Source organism: Phyllopteryx taeniolatus, chromosome 11 (genome assembly GCF_024500385.1).
Source record: "Phyllopteryx taeniolatus isolate TA_2022b chromosome 11, UOR_Ptae_1.2, whole genome shotgun sequence".
NCBI classification, from domain to species: Eukaryota; Metazoa; Chordata; class Actinopteri; order Syngnathiformes; family Syngnathidae; genus Phyllopteryx; species Phyllopteryx taeniolatus.
Window position 1 is genome coordinate 19,984,113 of NC_084512.1, and position 24,869 is coordinate 20,008,981.

The 24,869-nt window shown below is 43.0% G+C and overlaps 1 protein-coding gene and 1 long non-coding RNA gene across 7 annotated transcripts in view; one reads left to right on the forward strand and one right to left on the reverse strand.

The window, feature by feature from the left end:
* Positions 1 to 18,211, reverse strand: part of rgs17 (regulator of G protein signaling 17) — a 28,721-nt gene extending 10,510 nt beyond the window's left edge. For all 5 annotated transcript variants that reach the window (XR_009790836.1, XR_009790837.1, XR_009790838.1 and 2 more), the window contains exons 1-3: positions 18,026 to 18,211; positions 8,706 to 9,034; positions 1,975 to 2,105 (exon numbers count right to left, since the gene is read on the reverse strand). Coding sequence is in view for 2 of the 5 variants with exons in the window: in XM_061790230.1 (XP_061646214.1) it covers positions 1,975 to 2,105; positions 8,706 to 8,708 (134 nt within the window). In the remaining 3 variants the exon portion in view is untranslated. The remainder of the gene's footprint in view (positions 1 to 1,974; positions 2,106 to 8,705; positions 9,035 to 18,025) is intronic.
* On the forward strand, positions 149 to 7,166 carry LOC133485878 (uncharacterized). 2 transcript variants are annotated; one of them, XR_009790839.1, is made up of 3 exons: positions 149 to 977; positions 4,382 to 4,464; positions 6,071 to 7,166. It is a non-coding gene; the product is annotated as an uncharacterized LOC133485878 (long non-coding RNA). The 2 variants fall into 2 exon arrangements; XR_009790840.1 differs by lacking the exon at positions 149 to 977 and adding an exon at positions 3,498 to 4,270.
* Positions 18,212 to 24,869: the final 6,658 nt, after the last annotated feature.

The following is a 24,869-nucleotide window of genomic DNA, read 5'->3' on the forward strand; positions in this document are numbered from 1 at the left end:
GTTTCCTCGTTACCATTTCTTTCTCATAACATCAACAATTTCCCCCGCAAATTATTATTAATTTTTTTAACTCAGTGTGGCCATGATACTATTTTTCCAAACCTGTAAGCTAAACTCACGATCTTCAGTCCTCATTAGGTGAAGTACGCCAAGGACGTAAGTAAATGTGTTCTTGCACATATAGTTCTGACAAATGTGCAGAGACAAGTCAGTTCGTTAGCTTGTGATCAAGTCAAAAACAACGCTTGCATTATTTGTAACTTGCCATTAACAGTAGTGCACAATGCTAGCATTCACACTTAAATTTCATGGGAGTTCAGCACAAAACAATTTACAAAGAAAAAGAACTATTTTACTGGCTTGTCTGTGCATTTATAGAGTGTTGCATGGCACATTTGCCATTTTATTTTACAAAATATGTTTCATCAGTCAGGATGTCCTCATCGGATCAGAATCATGTTATTTTATTTTTTTAATTTTGTGTCCACGTGATGACCTTTCGCATGACATCAATGGAGAGAGGCAGGCTGTGTTTCAACTCTTTTGGCTGCAAAGATAAATGGTGGGGTGTCTTTTTTTTTTTAACCATAATCTAAGCAAGGAAACAGATGCTTCCAAAAATTGGCCCGCAAACTTAAAAAAAAAAAAAAAAACACAAAAACTAGCAGAATCTAATTCTTGGTTTGTATCTGACAGCTATTTTTCAAGCTGAGAAACATGCGTTTGAGCCTCAAGCGAGCAAGACAATCTACAGTAAACATTGCCACACATCCAGTGAACAATGTCCTCCTGTCAACGCACTTGTCAACGCACTAAACACACATGCTAGCCTCCCTCCGTCCATTGCGGCTCTGTCACACTCCCCTTGGTCCATAATGCAACAGACACTGCGCCGTCTATTTTTGTCCCACCATGGAGGATCTCTGCTTCCTCTCACTGGCTCTTGTCAAAGTCTCCATTGTGCTGCCTCTAATAAGGTAAGCGGGCCGCAGCCCCCGGGCACCCTCACAATATGGCTAAATATACAAGGCTGTTCTTCACAGCTGTTTTGCATGTGATGAGAGAATGGAAATAGAAGGGTATTGAATGATTGCGGGTGAGGATGGGGTTAGAGGGTATAAGTGAGGATGGGGGAAGCGAGATGGGGAAGTTTGCTAGAACAAGAGAAACAAAATTAACCATCAGCACAACAAAAAAACAGATCCACCTGAAAGTCATTCAAACACTGGTTTGTAGGGAGACTCCTTGCAGGCTTGACAAGATGCCACCTCTTCAGATGGAGTGCTGACCAGAGGCGACACATTCACCATTCACTGGCCCACAACGGCCATTCATTCACAGCTTTGCCTGCTTGGTCGAGTGTGCGGCCCAAGTGAAGCAGCATGACCGCGTATTGGCCTCACTTGCTGCCTTGCCAAGGGGCAACCTGATGAACTGGGACTTGGTGCAACTAGGGATGAACTTCAATTGATTTTCACCATACATGGACCAGTTCGGATTTACAGTTGAACCTCCAAAGTGGAAACCCCTTACAGTTTTACAATTTGCGGTTCAACCAGGCAACATGGGGTACTAGGGGTTAGCAAGTTTGCCTCAATGCTGTGAGGTTCCGGAATTAGATTTAGATTTCATTCACAAACCATTTTTCTACTCGACTCATTTAAATACCAGCATTAGCAATGTTTCTTTAGTGCAAGTCTTGTGATTGTCCACAACACTTAAGCCTTCAGGTATTTATCCAATGATGTCCACTCTAACAGCTAGGTTAAATCGAAGCCCACATCCACAATCTTAGATTTGCTTGTCCATCATGGGCGGGGTGGGGTGGGGGTGTCATTTTGCAAGAGACACACCAAAGTGCAACCCACATATACATTAAGTTTAAAACATTTACTTTGAAATGCATTTGTTGCGAGGAGAAAAAAAACCTTCCCGTGTCTTTTGTCTGCGTGGATGCAGAAGTGCACGGCCTACCAGAGACACTTGCAGCAGCCGCACCAGCAGAGGCAGCAGGTGTTGGGTCGGGGCTGTCCGGGGACCTGTGGTGGGGCCTCGATGTGCGCCGCCTGCCTTTTTCTCATCTCCACTCCACTCACACTCCGGGGCTTTGGCGCACACAGAACACACACACACAAAACACTCTTTACTCGGGAAAAGTTCACAGTTGGCATTGATTACACAGTAAAAAGTTAAACAACCCAACCAGAAATTGTGTGATCGGTACAATAGCTCTCACCTGTATTACAGAATATTATTTAATGAAAGGTGCACACACTTTGTCTAAAGCCCAGACAAACCCAGTTTTAGGCAAGGGCGAATCAACTCACGGGCAGTTTTATTTATAGTATTGTATTCCTTTTAGTTTTTTCTGTTGTGTTATACAGTGTCTAGTGTCTTTTTATAGCTGACACTTAAAGGTGACGCAGGAAATGTACTTTACTTGTCTACAATATTTGGGTCTTACCAAGTAAATCATTTGTTAGCGGCCTGTGTTCAAAAATGTGTTTGTGAGCAAGCTATTATAAATTCCAACCCCACTGTTCTTATCAACACACATGCAAACACAAAGGGATGAAAAGCGTGACACAAAAAAAAGCATTGTAGGAGGGGTCTGGGGGATCCCCCGGCCCCCCGCAGAGAATTTGTTTTATTTTAACATAAATTAAGCAATCTGGAAGACTCTGTACAATAAGGCAAAATAAAATGTATTGATGCGAAAAACATTTATTTACACCACTCAAGTACGTTGATGTACAAATTTAAGATTCAAATAAAATTTGCCTCATTTCTTTGCTTTTTTGTTTTGGCCTCCAACTTGAGCCAGGCCCATCTCCACCTGCACCTGATGCCTGCTTCATGCTGTGCCACATGAATAGCACCCTCCTCTTAAAGCACTCTCATTCTGGAAAAGAATTGACTAAAATCATTGTCTGTTTCACTTCATTTTTCACTATTACCGACTTCAAAGGCTAGTCTCAAATGCATCCTCTAGGAAAATATTAAGTACAGTATTTTTCCTTTTTTTTTTTGGCCATTTCTGAATTTGAAGTTAGTTAATTCTGTGTTGTGACATAATCCCTAACATCGCTCCGTCGCTTAATACATTTAACATTAACATCCGTAAACTAATTAGATAATTGTAGGCGCGTTTCCTAATTAATACAAGATGTACTAGCAGATCAGCTCTTGTCGCCGATGTTACGGTGCTTCGCGGTTCTGCTGGGACTCCAACCAGGACACGCAGCACCTCAACGCGAAAATACAAAAGACCAGTGCAAAAAATACGACTGGTTGATCTGATGAGCAAAAAATAGAATAAAAGAAATAGTAGCAATAGAGGATGTCCGTTCCAGAGGTGAGTAAAGTAGCCAAATATTGTACTCAAGCAAGTGTAATGTTACTTGACAATAATGTGAATCAAGTAAAAAGTAGTCCTCCCAAAAAGTAAGAGTAAAAATTACAGACTGATTTTTTTTTTTTTTACCATAGCAGGAACATCAATAAAATAAACATAACAAAATAAAATGTGAATGTGCAAATTCTGATATTGCTGTGTGTGTGCGCGTGTGTATGCACATCAACATCTACAACATCTGCAATTTACTGCAAGGTGTTTTTTCAAGTTATAAGTGGGATGAAATGTCCACATTTGGGCAGACAGCGCCAGACATATACTACAATACATGAAAGCTGTTGTTTTTGTTTCTCTAAATGTAAACACGAGTAGCGCGCCAATGCCTTCATAGTAACGACAACCTTGGTGGCCAAGTAGGCACGACGGTCAGCCAGGCTGGCTTATCTGGTGTTACTACCTATGCCCGGGAAGCCCAACAGAAGACGTTGTGTGAGGTCATGTGACTTTCTTGTGTCGTTTGATTGCTGAAATAGACTTCAACGTCACCAGTGCTTAAAACTGGATTGGAGCAAACAGCGGCCAATGCGGAAGTCGAAGTCGTAGTCTCGCGCACAAAGTAGTTGATAAATAAGCAATATTTTATAAATAAAAGTAGCGAGCGACATTTAGATCATTGTAAAGGAGTAAAACTACCATTACTTCTTCATAGCAGATGCGGCGAAAGTGTTTTTTCTGGTCTCATCAACTCCTGATTTATCCAAAGCAGGTCCCGAGTGCACAGGCGGAACCTCAGGGCAATGCGCTGCATATTAGTCCGCCACTGAGTAATATTCACAATGACATCTGTGTGTGGATGGTGGATGTGTGGAATGGATCTAGCAGCCAGCGTTCAAGGAGTACGAAACAGTCTATGAGGTCTGAGACCCCCAGGAAAAACTCATCGGATCTATACGATTCACGTAAATGGCCTATTTAAATTTTGCCGAAAGGCGACTGATTTGCATGTATGTAACAATGACTTCGCAGCTATCCTGGGGAAAGATCTGCCATTTTCAAGAAACGACTGGCTGCCAGAAAACATGGAAGAACTATCATGTCAAAGCCAAAAGGTAAGCAGAACTGCAATGTTAGCAAAGCTTCGCACTAACATTTTGTTAGGAAAATAAATCCTTATGGGCACTCACTTTAAGGAGGTGTTTTGTGTTCGAGGATCGTCATCTCAATGTACGTGCGTGCAATAGTCACATCGCAGGGTCTGCTGCGATGTTGGTGTAGTGTAATATACAGTGAATCTACTGTAATATTAAAAGTGACCAACAGATGGACATGTTTGGACACGCTCAAAAGATCGTACGCCTGCATTTCTTATTTTGCTCTTCAGAATTAAACAAGGAAGGCAGCAGCTGCGTGAGTGTGCCAGGTGCGTTCAGGGACACTGCATAAATGTGAATGTGTTATTTTGTAATACAGTACATAATTGTAAAAATGTATTACTAGTAAAATTATTATTTGTATCAGAATTTTGCTTTGTACTCTAGGACCTGTGTTGCATGTTTGTGTTTGCACATTAAGGACAAAAGTCCTGTTTTTGTTTTAATTCCTTATTTTTAAAAAACTTTCATGTTTTTGAGATTTTAGGCTGAAAGCGGCAGCTGTACTAGTGTGGACTGAATGGGTGGAAACAATGGAGAAATTAAATGCCAGTATTTTTAGGCTAGTGGCTCATCTGCAACATCCATCCATCCATTTTCTGAGCCGCTTCTCCTCACTAGGGTCGCGGGCGTGCTGGAGCCTATCCCAGCTGTCATCGGGCAGGAGGCGGGGTACACCCTGAACTGGTTGCCAGCCAATCGCAGGGCACATCGAAACAAACAACCATTCGCACTCACAGTCATGCCTACGGGCAATTTAGAGTCTCCAATTAATGCATGTTTTTGGGATGTGGGAGGAAACCGGAGTGCCCGGAGAAAACCCACGCAGGCACGGGGAGAACATGCAAACTCCACACAGGCGGGGACGGGGATTGAACCCCGCACCTCAGAACTGTGAGGCTGACGCTCTAACCAGTCAGCCACCGTGCCGCCTCATCTGCAACATATTGAAAAAAAAAAAAAAAAGAAAAAAGAAAAAGAATCACAAACTCGTTTGACGGCGGACCACTGGTTAGCACATCTGCCTCACAGTTTTGAGGACCTGGGTTCAAATCCGGCCTCCCTGTGTGGAGTTTGCACGTTCTCCCCGTGCCTGCGTCGGTTCTCTCCGGTACTCACGTTTCCTCCCACATCCCCAAAAATTAGTATGTTAATTGAAGACTCTAAATTGTCCATAAGTGAGAATATGAGTGCGAATGGTTGTTTTACATGTGCCCTGTGATTGGCTGGCGACAAGTTCAGGGTGTACTCCGCCTCCCGTCTGAAGTCAGCTGAGCATACCCGCGACCCTAGCGAGGATGAGCGGTATGGAAAATGGATGGATGGATGAACTCGTTTGTTTTTGGACCAGTGAACTTCAAAATTTTGAATTATAACTATGAACTGAACGAGTTCATTTTTGGAACAATGAATTGAACTTTGAACTAGTTCACGTAGAAAATAAACTTTTACAACACGGATCCTGTATTATTTCACATCGCAATATGTATCGCAGGTATTAAAACAAAAACAAACAAACAAACAAAAAATAATTGCAATGTCATTTTTTTCCAATATCCTGCAGCCCTAGTGGAGAGGTTATAATACCCAATGGTGGCTGTGCACAAGCGTGATTCATTTGCAGTCTGGACACAGAGGAGTGAACGTCTCTTGTTCTGGAGGGAGTCTCAAGAGTCTCCAGTAGCATCACTTTGCTAGATTTGCTGGACTTTTCTGAAAAGTCACTAGAGAAGCGGCATCCACATTGTGCCCACAGGCACCTAAGTAGTTCGTGGCCCTTATGTAAAAATAGCTCACCAATGATGGGACATTGTGATTTCCTAGAAATGTTGTAAAAGTGATCATTTTAAAATGTAAACACTATACAGAAATAAATAATAAATAAATGCCTGCTGCTAATTACTGTGTTTCCTACCTTGTTAAATTAGTTTTCACAAAGATGAATACCAGTGATTATTAATAATAACATATTATTAAAAATCTTTGAGCAGATTTGTTATTTCAGAAGTGTGTATCAAAACGGTAGTCGTTTGCATTACTCAGTACCCAAGAAGTAGCTCTCAGTTTACAAAAAACGTTGGTGACTACCGCAGTGGGGGGATTGGAAAAGTCACTAAGACAGAAACACTGAGTAGCACTCACTTTGTCGCAATGCCCTAGCACCGCCCCTGGTCGTCATGGTAACAAAAGCTGTACTCAGCATTTGCTTAAGACTGAACTGCCCCCCAAAACAGAATGAATTCAATCAGAGATCTTTACCATTTGTGAATTTTGACTAATATGGTATTAAGAAATTAAGGAATTGTTTTAAATTGTGAAAAAAATGCATCTCATTTAGGAATGGTAAACACTAATTAAAACATTGCCTATGCAATTAATAAAGGTTTCCCTATGGCATGAGTTTAAGCAAGGAACTGATTAGTGCACGTGACATTATTTTCTATGAGAAAAACACCCTGGAGGTCAACCAGAATTGCCTATATCTACAGGTAATGTACTTCAAGGATGATATGGGTGCACAGTGTTCCACCTTGTAGAGCCCTGCCATGATCGGCTGGGGTTTCCCCTGACATTTCAACATGCTTGGAAGGTAGATGTGAGCGAGGCCTTGCGTTACAATTGTGGGTGGGGGGTGGTGGTTGGTGCAGAGAGAAGTGGTGGGGGGGTGTAGAGAGACCCACTTGAACATCACACTGTGTCCTTTCTTTACGGGCCAGATTGCAGCAAGCACTGCAGGCTAATCTAAATAAAATGCCTGTCTCTCAGAAGTCATTTAAAGTGCCTCAGACAATCATGCACAGTGCGGCCTTGTAATTTGATTTCTGAAGCACCCGGCAAGCGAGACGGCCAGTTGGCGGGCTCGCTGCAAGTTAAACGGACCTGGGAAAGCCTCCTTGTGCTGCTGAGGAAACGGCGCTCTCATATATCCAGGCTGTTACATCACAACTCCTGACATAAATCTCACATAGGGGTTGAATTCTAACTGAATTTAATCAAAGTTGCAGCTGATAAAATAAAGAGAGTGCTTACCTGCTAATATCAAACCTGTCATTAACAGCATGGATATGAAAAAGAGCAGCAGAGATCCTGGCAAATCTATTCCTCACGGAGCGTCTAGTCTCCTCTGTCTTGTTTCACCTGGTCAGCATATGCACATACTGTACAATGGGCGGGAAACTAAGGCGACGGGCTGTCTGATATGCAAATGACGTTGCCTGACCATTGGAAAGTGCATCAGTTATTCAGCGCCCAGGCAACGAGCCTGTGTACAAAAAATTAAAAATAAAACGGTCCCGCTAGATGCAAATGACAGCGTGCCGCAGCTTTGTTGTGAAGCTGGAGAGGGGAGGCTGCATTGATGGCACTTGCAAATATTGTACTGCAAATACAAACACGGCAGCAGAAGCATGAAAGCGCCACAAGTGGAAGGTTTCTGGTGCTTCAGGAAGTGCCATATGCAAGCCACTAAAATATAAAACCACTGAAATATGTAACAGCAATAATATTTACCCAATCCGTGTTACAGTTTTTACTACTTGACTTAGTTTTAGGCCAGCAAGGTATAGTAAGTGGTTAGCACGTCTATTTCACAGTTCTGAGGTTAGGAGTTCAAGTTTCAGTTTCGTCCCTCCTGTGTGGAGTTTGCATGTTCTACCCATGCTTGGCTGGTTTTTTTTCCAGGTATTGCAGCTTCCTCCCACATTCCAATAACATGCAGGCTCTGGCCTGATGGCCCTGGCATTGTGTCGGGCCAATTATTGGAAAAAAAATATTTTGCAGTAAACTTGCGAGTGCCCGTAAAGACAAAAAAATAATTGTCACTCGTGGAAGCAGAACTTCATATTCTACATGTCATACAATTGTCAGATAGTGTGTGGATCCGTCGGCAAAGCACAAAATCCACCCTACCCCCAAAAGTTTTAATTTTGTTTAAGTTCACACTTGATGAGTGGGCAGACACTCCAGAGACCAAACAGCAATTAAAAAGTAAATAATCCATCTGTAGAGTAGTTGAGGTATTATGTGGCATGAATGGTCCCCAAAAACTCAAGACAAGATAACAAATCAACTCTCAAAAGGTAATAATATTTTTTGGCCACAGGTTTTAGAAGAGGGCCCTCAACATTTCAGCCACATTGGTGTGTAAAAATATGGACTTCAATATGCCCCAAAAACTATGGTTTCATAGCACATCTTACCATGAATTAGTGAGTTCTTGAAAGCAGTTCTGACAGAGTGGTCATGGCGTGAGGTAATCGGTTGCTGGATGATAGCGGGGCCGCTCGGCGGAGCGTCTGATTGGCTAACGGACTGCCTGTGTTGCTGGCGGGTGACTCGGGGCAAGGCGAGGAGGTCCTTTTTTACCAACAGCAACAGCACTTAGTGGTTTCACCATCCCTGACCTGAGATGGTCACTGAAATCTTCCCTCAGTTCACACCTGCTCCTTTGGTTTCTCTTGCTGTCTAGCCCTCTGGGCTTCCTCCAATCTCAGCGAATGGGTCGTTTGAGGACTTGAAAGTACAGCATCTGAGGGGGGAAAAAAAACAAGAGCTAATGCAAATTTGACAATCAATGAGGGCTTATCCGACCGACTGTGTGATCAAATATAAATGAGAGGCATGCAAATAGATTTAGGCCAATCTGTTGCACAACCAACACGGTTATGTTGTCATGGGTGTTTGTTTGTTAAGAAGCCAAATTCCTGAAAAAGATTTCCACAAAAAGTACATTCACACTTGATGGGTTAGGCTTGGTAAAAAGAAACTCTGTTACAGACTGGTCAACTCAGCATGAAACGGGAACACTACATGAATCAAAGGTTTCCAGCGTCTGGAAATCCTAATAATGTAAATGTAACACTAAAGATCGGTACAGTTGTCACAAACAGACTTTTGCGATATCTCCATTCTGTGTGAGCAACAGTTGAAATCCTGTGCATGTTATTTTTTATCTTTTAATATTTTTATGGAATCTACACTTAAAAATAGCACAGAATAAACATAAACTCAACAAGCGTATGTAGCCCAACAGACAGCGTTGCAAAACAAAGGGGTATTGAATTTATCCTAATTCCTTTTACCAGGTCATTTTTGGTCCAATGTTAAATAGAAATGGAAATAGAAACAAAAATATTTTACTGTATTTTCATTTCAACAACATTTCCGAAACCACTGGAAAGACTGATAAAAGGGTCACCAGTTTACCAGTTAACCACAATAAAAATTTCTGATGTTTAGCGTAACCGTAAGTCGAATCTTCCTTAATACCACCTTCTGCTTCTCCGTGTCCATGTAAGACTCATTTGTACTGCTTTGCACATACAAAAACATTATGCCGATTTTGGCATATTTTTCCTTGGCAGAGGTCTGCCCTTTCCTCCGTTCCATGCCAGTTACTTATGAATTCAAGTACAAATACACCTGACGGGTTTGGTTCGGTTAAACAATGATTTAATATTGCGCTGGTAGTGTGGTTCAGACTGATGTCGCAGACCATTCTACAGTGGTATGCCTGACAGAATTTTATACTACATTTGTTTTACAATCTCTTTGTAATATCTCAGATGGTAAAAATAGCACAATATGATCATTAATCCAACAAGAGTACACAACCTTATAGACAGCACTGACGTTTTGCCGATAAATATGTCAAAACTGCGGTTCTAACCACTAATGACTTAATCCGAATAATTTTTAGAGTTTACACCGATCTGATCAACCTGATCGGTATCGGCCGATAATTAGCATTTTAGGCGGATCGGCTGATCGGCTTTAATGTCATAATTCGCCGAGCAAAAGACACTTACTCTGCGTCGCCATCGTGTACAGTATATTTGAATCCAAGCTGGTTTATTTTTAGCCTTGTTGTGTCTTTTGACGTAGTACTGTAAATATCTGACAGCCAATAAAGTTATTTAAAAAAAAAACATGTCGGCGCTGTGTGACAGACAACACGTAATGCCCAGATCAGACTACAAGACATATTTGGTCTTTCGTGATTGCACTATGTCAGACGACTGCAATAAAATCTTGGATTCCACCGCATACCGTCTTTTACGATCACTGGGCTTTATCTTGTCAACTCAAACGCTACCGGATACACTCGTTACCATGGCCACGACAACAACAATCGATCGTGTCTTGTGTACTATAAGAACAAAATGGGGAAAAACGTGGTCACTGATGCTCGGGAGAGGACTTTAATTCAAGGCTTTCTTGAGGTATGTTCACATAATTTTATTATGATCCAGCTCGCAAGGAGGCAACAAAAAGTAATCTAGCCTAGCAAGCTAGTGCTAGCACTAACGGTTGTAGCGGCGTTCTGTCGAATCATGCTCTAAAGCAGTGATTTCCAACCTTTATGGAGCGAAGGCACATATTTTACAATTGGAAAATCTCACGACACACCAACAAACAAAAATGTTGCAAATAGTAGATACACATTAATTACATGTATGTACTTCCTGCCATCTAATAGAAGGGCCTTTATTTGTTCTGTCACTATGCCTCACTGGCATAAATAGAGGAACAAAGATACATTTCTTGTAAATGAATAATTTTTTTGAGCAGTTAAATAAAATGTTATAATTTCCTATGGCACACCTGAAGATCGCTTATGGCACACTAATGTACCACTGGTTGGGAATCACTGCTCTAAAGTTTCTGTGTGTGAAGTAAATTAATTACAATAAAGTAATTACAGTAAGTTAGCACCCATTATTTCTGTCAAGTAAAGTTGGTTTGACCTGACTGATTAGACAACATTACCTGACAAGATATTTTTGAAGATACGCAGTATACAGTACACAAGTATATACAGTAAATGAACAAGTCATTTAAATAGACATATTGCTCCATCTTGTGATCAGATCGGTGATCGGTTATCAGTTTTTTTAAACTCGCTGATCGGCCCCAAAAATCCTGATCGTGGAAAGCCTAATAATTTTTACTCGGTAAATTTTGTACATATGTATATCAGTGTGAACAGTTATTGGTTTAGCGATTAACTGTGGTAAAAATGCCGAAATTTAGTTTAAACATTTTAGAAGTTTAATTATCAGGCGTACAGGTGCACCAGCGCAGAATACTACATTGTTTATTTTGCTTCAACAAAACATTTCAGAATTGGAAGTTACGGTAAACAAGAGATTTTGACATCTTGTAAAAATATTTAAGTGTATTTTCTACGAGATCCGATAGAAAATGTTAACAAAGTAAAACTCAACGATCCATCCATTCCCTGAGCCGCTTCTCCTCACTAGGGTCGCGGGCGTGCTGGAGCCTATCCCAGCTATCATCGGGCAGGAGGCGGGGTACACCCTGAACTGGTTGCAAGGCATGGGCACATACAAACAAACAACCATTCGCACTCACATTCACACCTATGGGCAATTTTGAGTTGTCAATTAACCTACCATGCATGTTTTTGGGATGTGGGAGGAAACCGGAGTGCCCGGAGAAAACCCACGCAGGCACTGGGAGAACATGCAAACTCCACACAGGCGGGGCCGGGGATTGAACCCCAGTCCTCAGAACTGTGAGGAAGACGCTCTAACCAGTCGACCACCATGCCGCCAAACTTAATGATTTGCAATGATTTTATGTTTGAATGGCAATACCTACATAATCATGATGTAAACTTTTCACAGCCTTAAGTGAACTGCTTTTGTCTTGGCCCAGCAAAAACAAATTACCCAGGGTGAACGGAGCCTTGTAAACGCTCCCCTTCTGGCAGGTTTACCAGGGTACTTTATAGTCAACCCACACACTTTCTGCTCTTCACGAGTTATTTGAAACCAAGCATTACCTTTCCTTCAAACCAGTCATCCACCATTAACACTGCATAAAAACATCAAAAGTAAGCGACAGTCCGACCACTGACATGATACTGAATGGTCCATGGTGTTAACTGTCAATGAGGTGACATATTGAAGGAGGCTTACCGAGCGCTCCAACCAACCAAATCAGGAAATAGGTCAAAAGTTTTAAACGATATCATGAATAATAACCCAGCCCAACTTTCACTGCTTCAGCCAAAAACAAGAGCACACACTCAGTCAAGATGCAAATTTTGCTGCACTTTCTCCCCAGAAAGGAAACTGACTAAATGCTTCTTTTTACTAGCGCGGATGGCGACTGCGCTGACGTCACTGCGGCTGTCCCACGCGTAGTTTGCCTTTATAGTCGAGCGTAACCCGCGCGCGCAGTTTTGAAAATGTACTGCAGTTTACCTCCATGTCGGGGGTGTCGCTACGACTGGTATTGGCTAGGACACCACAGGGTGGAGTTTCCTGTGCATTTTTTGGGCCATTTCCGGTAGCCGTTTTTACTTTACTTTTTGTAACAAGGAACAAAGCAACAACAATGGCGACCGTGGAACAGTGTCTGCTAGAACAAATGGACCTAGATGACCAGATGATACGTTTAATTATGCTGCAAAATCGACGGCATAGATGGTATGTAGAACCAAGGGGCACGCTGAGTACGTCATCACAGCATGACTAAAACGGACCAATCACGAGAGATGATCTGCGGGGCGTTCGACGCGCAGCAACAATTTTTGACGTGTTCGTGTCAAGCTAAGCAGACGGGCCGCGAGGGGCAATTCGTCGGTCACGTGATGCAATCTGGGCGTTGTCGGCCAGCCTGCCTCCCTCATGTTTTGATTTCAGGAATTGTCTTTTTCACCAGAATCGGACATACGGTGAAAGTGAAAGCGAGAAAGGTTTCCCCAAAAACCTCTACAACACTGTGGTCATCATCTTCACATGATGATTAAATTAAGTGAAGGTTAGCCATTATTTGTAATCAGTGTGAAACGTGATTGTTCCTGTCACTGTGTCATACAGAAATTATGTGTGAACAGGGGGGTGCTTGGTTCACAATGGAGTTTTGTTCCCACGGCATCAAATTTGGACATATGGTGCCTTGATTTATGGGTTTAATTCAATCTGATACTATGCTCATAACGCAAAACAAATCATTTCAAATCATGTTTCCCATTGAAATGTATGGAATGGCCGTTAATCCATTATAGCCCCACAAAAAACACCAACCAAACTGTAACGTGTTTTTTAAAGTCTTCAGTACAGTATTGTACTTTATAAGTAATAACAATCAAATAGAATGCAAAAAAATTAAACAAATGTTTGCAACATGATTTCATGCTTCAAGACACAATGAGCTTCTTTTGGTGTGTGAGAGTTGGAAACAAGGGGGGAGTATAATACAGACCTACATAATACACAGAAGAGTTTCACAACTTACTGATTCAGTAAGCTGCAGTAATAGTACTCGTTTTTCACAGAATACAAAGTAAATATGGCTGTGACTATTGCTATATTGTCTGTCTATACATGATGCTGCAGTTTGTGTTCAAATATCCGTTGCTTCAAGGGTTATCACAATCGCAACATTGATGCTTGTTTTGTTAGCCCGTCTATGGCGTTTTGCATTGTGTGTGAGCATTGAGCTGGCTGACTTTTGTAAATTGTGGTTTGGATGAATAAAGTGGCGGCACGTGGACGACTGGTTAGCACATCTGCCTCACAGTTCTGAGGACAAATCCGGCCCCGCCTGTGTGGAGTTTGCATGTTCTCACCGTGCCTAGTCGGTTTTCTCCGGGTACTCCGGTTTCCTCCCACATTCCAAAAAGCGTGGTAGGTTGATTGAAGACTCTAAATTGCCCGTAGGTGTGAATGTGAGTGTGAATGGTTGTTTGTTTATATGTGCCCTGCGATTGGCTGGCGACCAGTTGAGGATGTACTCCACCTCTCGCCCGAAGATAGCTGGGATAGGCCCTAGTGAGGATAAGCGGTACAGAAAATGGATGCATGGATGAATGAATAAAGTGTAATTCTCTTATTTTTAAACTTCAACTCAAAATGGGAATTTAAACAGCTTGCAGCAAGCACTTGGCCTCTTTTTTGAAGAATTGTTCTGCTGCGTGTTGTGAAGCTCACTGCCACCATTTTCGAACACGTAATTCAAATTTTTGCTCACAACGAATACTGAGCTGAGCGACTGCTAATGTCTCAAAAAACTCGTAAGTCGGAGACATACGCTTACTCTGATACACAAACTATTTTATTGCACGCTATTCGAAACCTCGAAATGTTGAGTTTCGGTAACATTCAAAAGCGAGGACCCCCTGTATATTATTTTATTAATTTAACTCAGCCATTATTCTATTCATTGTGTTCATTTTCCCTTTATTATGTTTCAATATCCAACCTGGAGGCTCACGAGGCCACATACACACCACACATACTGTAGCTTTGAGCGTGATTGTTTTGCCGACATTAGCGTGTGATTGTAATCCCACTCAGGATTGAGAGTGATTGTTTTGATGCTTATGACACACATCGCTTAAAGAGTGGTTGTTTTAACAAAACGAGCATATGATTGTTAGGCCACACAGCTAACAGACAGATTTTTGCCACTGCTCAAAGTAGTTCACGCGCGCTATTAGTAACCTTGAAACTTGGATGTCGGTACAGTCGCAAACCGAGGCCCCCTCTGACTTGTACGACAGTAAAGAAGATTAAAAAGTGCAACACACAAATTCGAAGGCTAACTAAAAACAAGGATTTTTGGCAGTGACAATATCACCCCGGTAGAGATTATTTCCATTATTTCTTACTCCTGTTTTGACTTTCATGATTAAGCATAGTCATCTTTCATCCGCAAAGTGATTATTTCTGGAGGAGGGTGCGGGGTGGCTATCATCATATGACACAACATGCTGGACTGATACTCTTTGGACTATACAACCATTTCTTCTGAACTTCAAATATATCCACTGGCGACAGATTAAACCGAAAAATAAAAGTCCTCCTTGTATGGCGAAATAGCCCATGGAGAAGGATTTTGCATAGCCCGCATGAAAAGACAAGCCTTTTCTTTCGCGCATGGCAAAAGTTCCCAGAAGGAAGATGGACCATGGATAGCCTTTAGTGACATGCTTCCTAAAATAATAAAAGACTGAGTGACAGGAACAATGATGTTTCACACTGAAATACGTGGCTTCCCAAATTTAGGGTCAAGGCCCAAAAATGGGAATTTTGGGGGTGTGTGTCATGTATGTTGTGTTCGGTAATGGAATGTGATTTATTTTAACAGGTTTCCATCTTGGAGGAAGAAATAAATTAGTAATGAACCTGAAAAAGTTGAGGAAACCCTGCCATAACGCAACATTTACTGTTACACTTACCTGCCACAACAATAGATACGCTCATCTAATGCCAGTCATTGGATCAAAAATTGTGCCTTCAAAATGCTCATTTTTTAAATAATTCAATTGCAGTATGCATCCTTTAGTTACCTTATTGAGCCACATGGGAGGAGCGAAATATGAGGATGAGTCCTCCTCACTACAAGCACAAAAGTAAATGTATTGCTAAAAGAGTGGAATTGAAAACAAACAGAATTTGGGATGTTTAAAACATCCAACCTCATGGCTTACTTACACACCACACGTAGTTTTGAAAGTGGTTGTTTTGACAACATGAGCGTGTGATTGTTATACCACAGCTTTGACAGTGATTTTTCTGACGACACGGGCACGATTGTTAGGCCCTACATAGTTTTGAGAGAACTCGTTTTGACAACACCACTGTGTGATTGTTATGGCACACATAGCTTAACCACATATTCTTACACCAATGCACAAACTAGTTCTTTGCACGCTGTTCTGTCACCCCGAAACAGCATATATTGGACAATCATAAACCAAGGGATGTGTCATAAACAACGTGGCTGCCATCATTGTGGAATTTTCTAAAATTCATGAGCACTCCAAACGCCTCTAAAATCTTCTATAACAAATAAATTCACCCCAAAATTATTCATTACTAATGTCCATCCATCTATCCACCCATTTTCTACCGCTTATCCGAGGTCTGGTCGCGGGGGCAGTAGCTTTAGCAGGGACGCCCAGACTTCCCTCTCCCCAGCCACTTCATCCAGCTCTTCCGGGGGGATCCTGAGGCGTTCCCAGGCCAGCCGAAAGACATAGTCTCTCCAGCGTGTCCTGGGTCGTCCCCGGGGTCTACTCCCGGTGGGACGTGCCCGGAACACCTCACCAGGGAGGCGTCCGGTAGCCATCCGAATCAGATGCCCCAGCCACCTCATCTGGTTCCTCTCGATGTGGAGGAGCAGCGGCTCTACTCTGAGATCCTCCCGGATGACCGAGCTTCTCAACCTATCTCTAAGGGAGGGCCCGGACACCCTGCGGAGCAAACTCATTTCGGCCGCTTGTATCCGGGATCTTGTTCTTTCGATCACGACCCACAGCTCGTGACCATAGTTGAGGGTAGGAACGTAGATCGACCGGTAAATCGAGAGCTTCGCCTTTCGGCTTAGCTCCTTCTTTACCACAATGGATAATTACTAATGTTCATGAACTATTCTACTGCCCATACTGTTCTTCTCACGAATAATGTTACATTAGTGCCACTTAAGTGGAGTTTTTTAGGGCAAGTGACGCTGTTTGAAACATTACGGTAATTTTGACGTGTCAACTTGCAGTTTTGGCCTGTACGAGCTTGTTGTTGGATATTTGTAACTGAAACTTGTCAGCCAATCGGAGAAGGGAGTCCACAGGTAGTAGATGAAACAAAATTGTTGAGGGGATATGTTGAGAAATAATTGTTATACTGCTTTATTCTAATTTGAAGGTGTAATTTAACCAGATTTTCTGGAGGCAATATCACATAAAACATCCCCCAAAAAATTTTTTTTTTGCAACACAAAAAAATCAATTCCTCAAGAACCCAGATGCGATTTTCAAAATTCTATTTTGACAGACTGTTATTTTGGGGATGTCTTGTCACCTTTGTTAGTGTGACTGTTATGCCAAACAACTTGAGAGACATTTGCCAACGTGAAACGAGATGTTTGGATACCGGTGTAATGTTGTGGCAGTATTGTATATACTGTACAATATGAATTGCATAAGGAAATAGGAGAATAAGTGAATGAGCTGAACCAGGAAGTATGAGAAGACCCAGAACCAGGTTGGTCCTGTGACACAACGCTGTGGGGGTGCTCTCATCTGGTCACCCAAGGAGCTGAAAAATTTTGGATGGGTTGGACTAAAAGCTATGTTTTAAGTGGATATGTTACATCTGCCTCAAGGGCCCCATTTCCCCCTATCTCTTGAACCTGCTCTCAACGGGGAACTACTGCTTCTACTACTACTATTACTACTACTATTATTAAGACTACCATTAGCTCCGCTGGCTAGCCGCTGACGCGAACGCATCCGAGAGCAGCCGCCGCCCGGGCCCAGCGAGTCGGCAGAGACGGACATTATTCGAGTGACAGCACCATCATTGTCACTCGCTAGCCGGCCAAGAGCCGCTATGATTGGGAGGAGGCGGAGGGAGCTGAGCGGGCGGGCGAGCTAGCTGAGAATGCTAATCGCCGAGCTAGCTCCGCCGCCGCCGCCGCCGCCGCCGCCGGTGTGTGTGTGTGTGCCCTCGGATTCAGAGTGCGCACGAATAAATTGTCGTCTTACCGCTTTGTGTCGGACTGTCAATGTCCCAGGGTGGCGGGTGCGCACACGACGGTGTCCCGACGCCGTCCCGAAGGCATCGTCAATGGGGATTTCGCCGCGGAACGTCCATCGCCGACGTTCTTCCGTCCATCCGCCCCACTTCAGCACCGATTCCGAATGCCGCCGAGCCCCTGGATGCACTGCGCATGCGCGCTGCTCTCTGGCTCTGCAGCCCATCATCCTGAGGGCTCGTCACAGATGTTTCACCCCCAGACCCCTTGCATTATAATATGATATATGTTGGTTTTAATGGGTTTTAAATAGTCCATGAGATTCAAATGCCAAGTCAATAAGATACGTCTTGGGATACAAACATAAACACACCCCTCAGCGCTCATCTGAATACGGAAAAAAATATGTTTTTTTGTAGGTAGAAAAATACTTTTTTCTCTTCCAACCGCAAGGGGATGTGGCTGTTTCAAAACCCACACTTTTCCAGTGAAATGTTTTAAACACCCACACTTTTCCTGGTGAAAGGTTTAAAACCCCACAGTTTGTGTTGTACCTGCATGGGATGTGGCTCTTTTCCCCACATTTTCCCCTGTGAAAGGGTTCAACACCCACACTTTTCATTGCACCTACAGGTGACGTGTGTCTCAACACCCATCCCTTTCCCGGTGAATGGGTTCACCACCCACATTTTCCGTCGCTCCGACAGCAGATGTGGGTGTTTTGAAACCAATACCTTCGTTCGTTTTTGTCGCACTCGCAAGGATGTGGGTGTTTCTGTTGAAAGGGTTAAACACCCATACTTTTTGTCACGCTTGAGAGGGATGCATTTGTTTCAACACCAACTCTTTTCTCTGTAACAGGGTTCAACGCGCACCCTTTTCGTCACACCCGTGGGGGTACCAGTCTTTGGACACCCCCACTTCTCCCAGTGTAAGGTTCCAAAACCCACACCAAGTATTACATCGACGAGATTGTCGGTGTTTCAATACCCAAACTTTCCCCATGAAAGGTTTCAATACTGACACTTCTTGAAACACCTGCAAGGGATACGGGTGGTCAACATGCACACTTTCCCCAAAGTAGGGTTCAACACCCACACTTATCATCCCACCTGCGGGGATTTGGGCGTTAGAACATCCAAACTTTTCTTGGTGAAAGGTTTCAACACCAACGCTTGTTGTTGCACCTGCGGTGAAAGATTTCGACACCCACACGCTCTTCCCGGTGAAAGGTTTCAACAACACCCACATTTCCCCCCCCCAGCGAAGGGTTCCAACACCCACAATTCTGTTGCACCCACGGAGGATGTGCATGTTTCAACACCCACACTTTTCCCGGCGAAATATTTCGACAGCCACACTTTTTTTTTTCTGGTGAAACCTTTCAACACCACGGTTTATGTCGCACCCACAAATTTCCCGGTAAGAGTGTCTACCACAATGCACTTTCCTTACACACGTTACAGCAATTACTAGTGGGGGGTTGAAATGCAAGGTTTTTTTTTCTGAGTAAATCACACAACACTGGATCAGAATCATAAAATACAATATTTTAAATAAAGCAAGACAAGATAAACTTCAAGTGTGGTACGAAAATGGTTTAAAAAAAAAGGGTTCAAACAGTTCAACAGTGGTGATGACTGTTCTCTGCTGTCGCACAAGGGGGCACTAAAGCCCTGCTCTGTCTATTGCAAACACACACATCCACACACTTGCCTTCTGTCATTTGAATGGACAGAAGTCTTCACTAGTGTGACAACAAAAGACTTAGCAGCAAACACTTTGTTATCCCCTCTACAAACTACCACTTCCCTCCAACTAAATAGTCGATAGCCAACAATTTACACAAACACAAACCGCACTCGGCAGCGATTGATCCAGCTATGCATTGTTTTCAGTTTTTTTTTTTTTAAGTACAAGGAGGTGTCATCTCTTGAGGGATGGTGAAAAGGTCACGCATCAACATCCGAGATGGAACACGATTGGGCTCTTCCCCGCGGCTGCCTCGCTAATATAGCGAGCTAAAGTGGCCTCGCACCGCGACGCTAGTCTTCACGTACGACAGGACGGAGCCCGAAAAGGTCAAGAGCCGCCAAATAGCTCACTGAATTATGCTCTCAAAAGCTGAGAAAAACACAATCAAAGCACAGTAGTATACTTTACTAATCATACTTCAAATGTGAATGCAAATTAGACAAATCCCGAGGTCGGATTCGTCTTTTAATGATCACCTAAAATGGCCGCTTCAAACCAAATTGGTAGATTTGCTGTGTCTTTTTGGGTGTGGTTGCTTCAACACCCTCACATTGCCTGGTGAAATGTTTCAATACCCACAGTTTACACTTTTCTTGGTGACGGGTTTATCACCCGCACTCTTTATTGTACCCTCAGGGGGATGCATGTCTTTCAACACCCAAACTTTCCCTGGCCAAAGGGTTCAACACCCACACTTTTGGTGTTTCTTTTAGTGAAAAGTTTCAACCTGTGCTTTTTCCTGGTAAAAAGGTTTCAACACACAATGCACCGGCAGGGGATTTTATACTTTTCTCGGTGAAAGGGTTCAACAACACCCACACTTTTTGCTACACCTGTGGGGTATTTGGGTGTTTACGCACCCATTCTCTTTCCGCTGAAAGGGTTCAACACTAACACTGTTTGTTGCACCCGCAGGAGCTGCAGTTGTTTCAACAACCATACTTTTACCATTGAAACTATGAAACACTCACACTTTTCGTTGACCCAGCAGGAGATAAGGATGTTTCAAAAACCATACTTGCGGTGCTTCCTTCAGTGTGTGTTGAAAATATTCAACCCACACTTTGCCCAGTGAAAGCTTTCAAAACCCCCCAAAAATGCATTGTACCTGCGAAGGACTTTTCCCCAAACTTTTCCTGATGAAAGCATGTGTATGTTCCAACACCCAAACGTTTCGTCACACTCGCGGGGGATGAGGGTGTCTCAACACCCTTACTTTGTTTGGCAAAATCAACACCCAAACATTTTGTCACACACGCAGGTATGTGGATGTTTCAAGACCCAGATTCTCTCCAGGGAAAGATTTTAACACTCATATTTTCATCACACTCAGAATGGATTCATTTTCTAGGTGAATTCAACACCCAAACCTTTAGTTGCACCCACAGGGGATGTAAAACCCCAAATTTCCATCGCACACATGGGGATGCAGAAATTTTAACACCCACACTTTTCTCTGTGAATGGGTTCAACACCCACAAATTCGGGGGCTCCAATGACAGATAATTGTGAACAAAGACTTCTCTTTCTTTCTGATGCACATGATTGATGTGTCAAACAGCCACAGTGTAGCGCCAACTAGTGGCAAGGAGGTCTTGATGTCAGATTTTTCTTTTTTTGTGTTGCTCCCTGGTATCGGTACTCTCCCGTCCCTAGTTTCAAACCCCACACTTTTCGTCACACTGACAAGGCATACAAGTGTTTCAACGCCCACACTTTTTGTTCAACACTCATATTTCATATTTCACAAAATGTAACAATTAAGCTACACCATGAAAATTAGCCGTACTTGAAAATGTTACAATACAACTCCCCACAGTTTTGCACAGCTTGCTAGGTCTCTGGCTACCAAGTCAACTTTTGAAGGTCCTAATAAAGATGCACTGTATGGTCTTGTGCACATTTACTTATAATTCTTCTGCAGGTCAATTGAAAGTGTAAATTGGAGCTGAGTAAGCCCTGCGGGGAGTTACTCTAAGTGACAGGTAGGTGCACAGACGGGTGGCCTTTCCTTGAAAACCCTTTTTTTTTTTTTTTTTTTTTTCCATGAGTGGCTTTTTCCATCATCATAACACATTCTGTATGTCTGCCACCAATGCACGTGTGACTGATGCTGATGCCGTTCGGGAGGTGAACGACAAATGTGACTGATAAATTATAAAAGGTGAAGCCACAAATCATCCTTAATGGTGGCGCCGGGCTGGTGTCCATGAGAGATCGTAGAGGGACATTTACGAGCATGTGATGATCAATAGCCCTTACAAACAGCATGTGTGTGGCTTTCATTCTAAAGGTACAAAACAAGACTGAGTCATATTGCTTCAGCACATGGACCAGTGTTGCTCAAACTGAGGGTCAGGCCCCAAAATGGCTTAATTTTTATTGGGTAGCGCCTAATTGGCCATTCTAAACAGCCTAGTGGGCTATTATTATCACAGTGATTGTGTTACTCTGTATGATTTATATTTTAAGTAATAATTAATAATAATTTTCATAAATAAAGTGTTATTAGTCAACGTTTTTCTAGACTTTCTCAATCAAAGACTTTGTAATGATCTGCAGTCACCCGACAATGAGTTATACTAATACTTTGTTGTTTTACATTGACTTGTACACTGTTTTGCTTACACTGAGGAATTTAAAAGTGATCCTTTCTCATAATTTTTTTTTTTTTTACTTCTCAATGGAGGAAAACGCAATGAAAATTGAAATGAGTCACCCATTGAATCAGCGGCAGGATAATATGTTGAGGGACCTCAGTGTTCATTCCGTGCTGCGGGTCCACGTCCGAATGTCTCCACGGCAACCGTGGTTGAACCTGGAACTTACAATCAGCAGCCAAGCTACACAGCCCCTGGCTTGACACAATACATATTTTGGTAATAGACCATTCTGGAAAGGATATTCAGCTCATGACTTGGCCTTTGAAAAGTTTTCCATTGACGTTTTAGGACAGAGACATTGATGGAAACCACTGGATCCATAATATCCGACTTTTTGGGAAGATCTCGGCAAAAGCGTTCAACAACACGTCACGCTTGGGGGCAGACTCAGTGTATCAACACCCACACATTTCCGTGTGAAACAACTGCGCTTTTTTTTTCACACCGATGGGCAATGCGGAGGTTTTAACAGCCACACTGTTCAAGGTGAAAGGGTTCAACTCCCACACTTTTCCTTGCACCCGTGGGAATATGGGTTTTTCAAGGCCAACACTTTTATCGGTGAAAGGTTTCAACACCCATAGTTTTTGTCACGCCCACAGGGGATGTGGGTGTTTCAACACCCTTGCTTTTCCCAGTGATAGGGTTCAAACCTCACACCATTCGTCACACACGCGGGAAATGAATTGTCTCAATACCCACAATTATACCAGTGTAAGAGTTCAACACCCACATCCACACTTGTGGAACCTGCAAGGAATGTGGGCGTTTCAACACCCACACTTTTCTGTGTGAAAAGGTTCAAGACCTTTCCCGGTTAAAGGGTTCAACATCAAAATGTTCCATTACGCCCGCGAGGGCTGTGGGTACTGAAACGCGCAGACCTTTCCCGTTGTAAGGGTTCAACACCCACTCTTTTTGTTGCACCCGCAGAGGATGTGAGTTTTTCAATAACCACATTTTTCCCGATGGAAGGGTTCAACACTCACACCTTCTGTCACAGCGAAGTGGATGTTTCAACACCCATACATTTCCCAGTGGAAGGTTTCAACACCAGTCAATTTTTGTGGGTGATGTGGGGATTTGAATACCAACGCTTTTCTCAGTTAACGGTTTCAACACCCACGTTTTGTCACACCCGTGGAGGAAGTGTGTGCTTTTAACACCCACTCTTTTCCAGGTCGCAGAGTTCAACACTCACTTTTTCTCACACTAGAGGGGGCTGCAGGTGTATCAAGTGGAAAATTTCAACACCCACATTTTAGTCGCACCCACGGGGATGTGGGTGTTTCACCCCTCCACTTTTCCCTGTGGAGAGTTTCAACGCTCACATATTTGTCATACCCGTGGTGAATGTGGGTGAATCATCACTTTTCCTGGTGCAATGTTTGAAATACACACACAAATGTTTTCCGGTGAAAGAGTTAATCGCCCACATTTTTCTCACTGTAATTGTACAACGCTACGCGATCAATAGCCACTCACATTACAGAATGCATTAAAGGTCTCCCTTCACCACTTGTCTGTCTCACACACACTTACTAATCCACTTGAAAAGCTGATCTGACCACCATTGTTCCACCAGATTTTCCTTGAAATTTGAAGACAAATTCTAAGTCATTCGACCAACAAACTCTTTGAGTCCCACCACTGTATGTTGTTTCCGGGGATTGTTGTGATATGTATTTACCAGAAATCTGGGGGGAACTGTCATTATAAGTTAATAACACAGCAACATCTGGTGCAGTGGTACATTTTAGTGGTCCACATTTGTCGCGTTTGTCCAAATCCAAGTCAGTTTTTATGTAAGTGTCAAATTATGCAATTGTTCACTGTTCCATTGGACTGTTGACTTCATAATGACACACTAACCTGGTGCACTTGTGTCATTCGCATGCAAATATACTAAGAGGGATTGTTATTTAAGGTTACGAGTTCTTTGTTTATTCTGCCTGATGGGAAAAATAGAGCGGCACGGTGGACGACTGGTTAGAGCGTCAGCCTCACAGTTCTGAGGTGCGGGGTTCAATCCCCGGCCCCGCCTGTGTGGAGTTTGCATGTTCTCCCTGTGCCTGCGTGGGTTTTCTCCGGGCACTCCGGTTTCCTCCCACATCCCAAAAACATGCATTCATTGGAGACTCTAAATTGCCCGTAGGCATGACTGTGAGTGCGAATGGTTGTTTGTTTCTATGTGCCCTGCGATTGGCTGGCAACCAGTTCAGGGTGTACCCCGCCTCCTGCCCGATGATAGCTGGGATAGGCTCCAGCATGCCCGCGACCCTAGTGAGGAGAAGTGCCTCAGAAAATGGATGGATGGATGGGAAAAATAGAGTACGGTAATTTGGGAAAAGTCAAGACTCCTCGTAACTTTTATGTTTTGCGCTCGCTGACAAAGGTGATTTGTGTCACGGTTACGTCAGTGTGGATTTTCAGTGC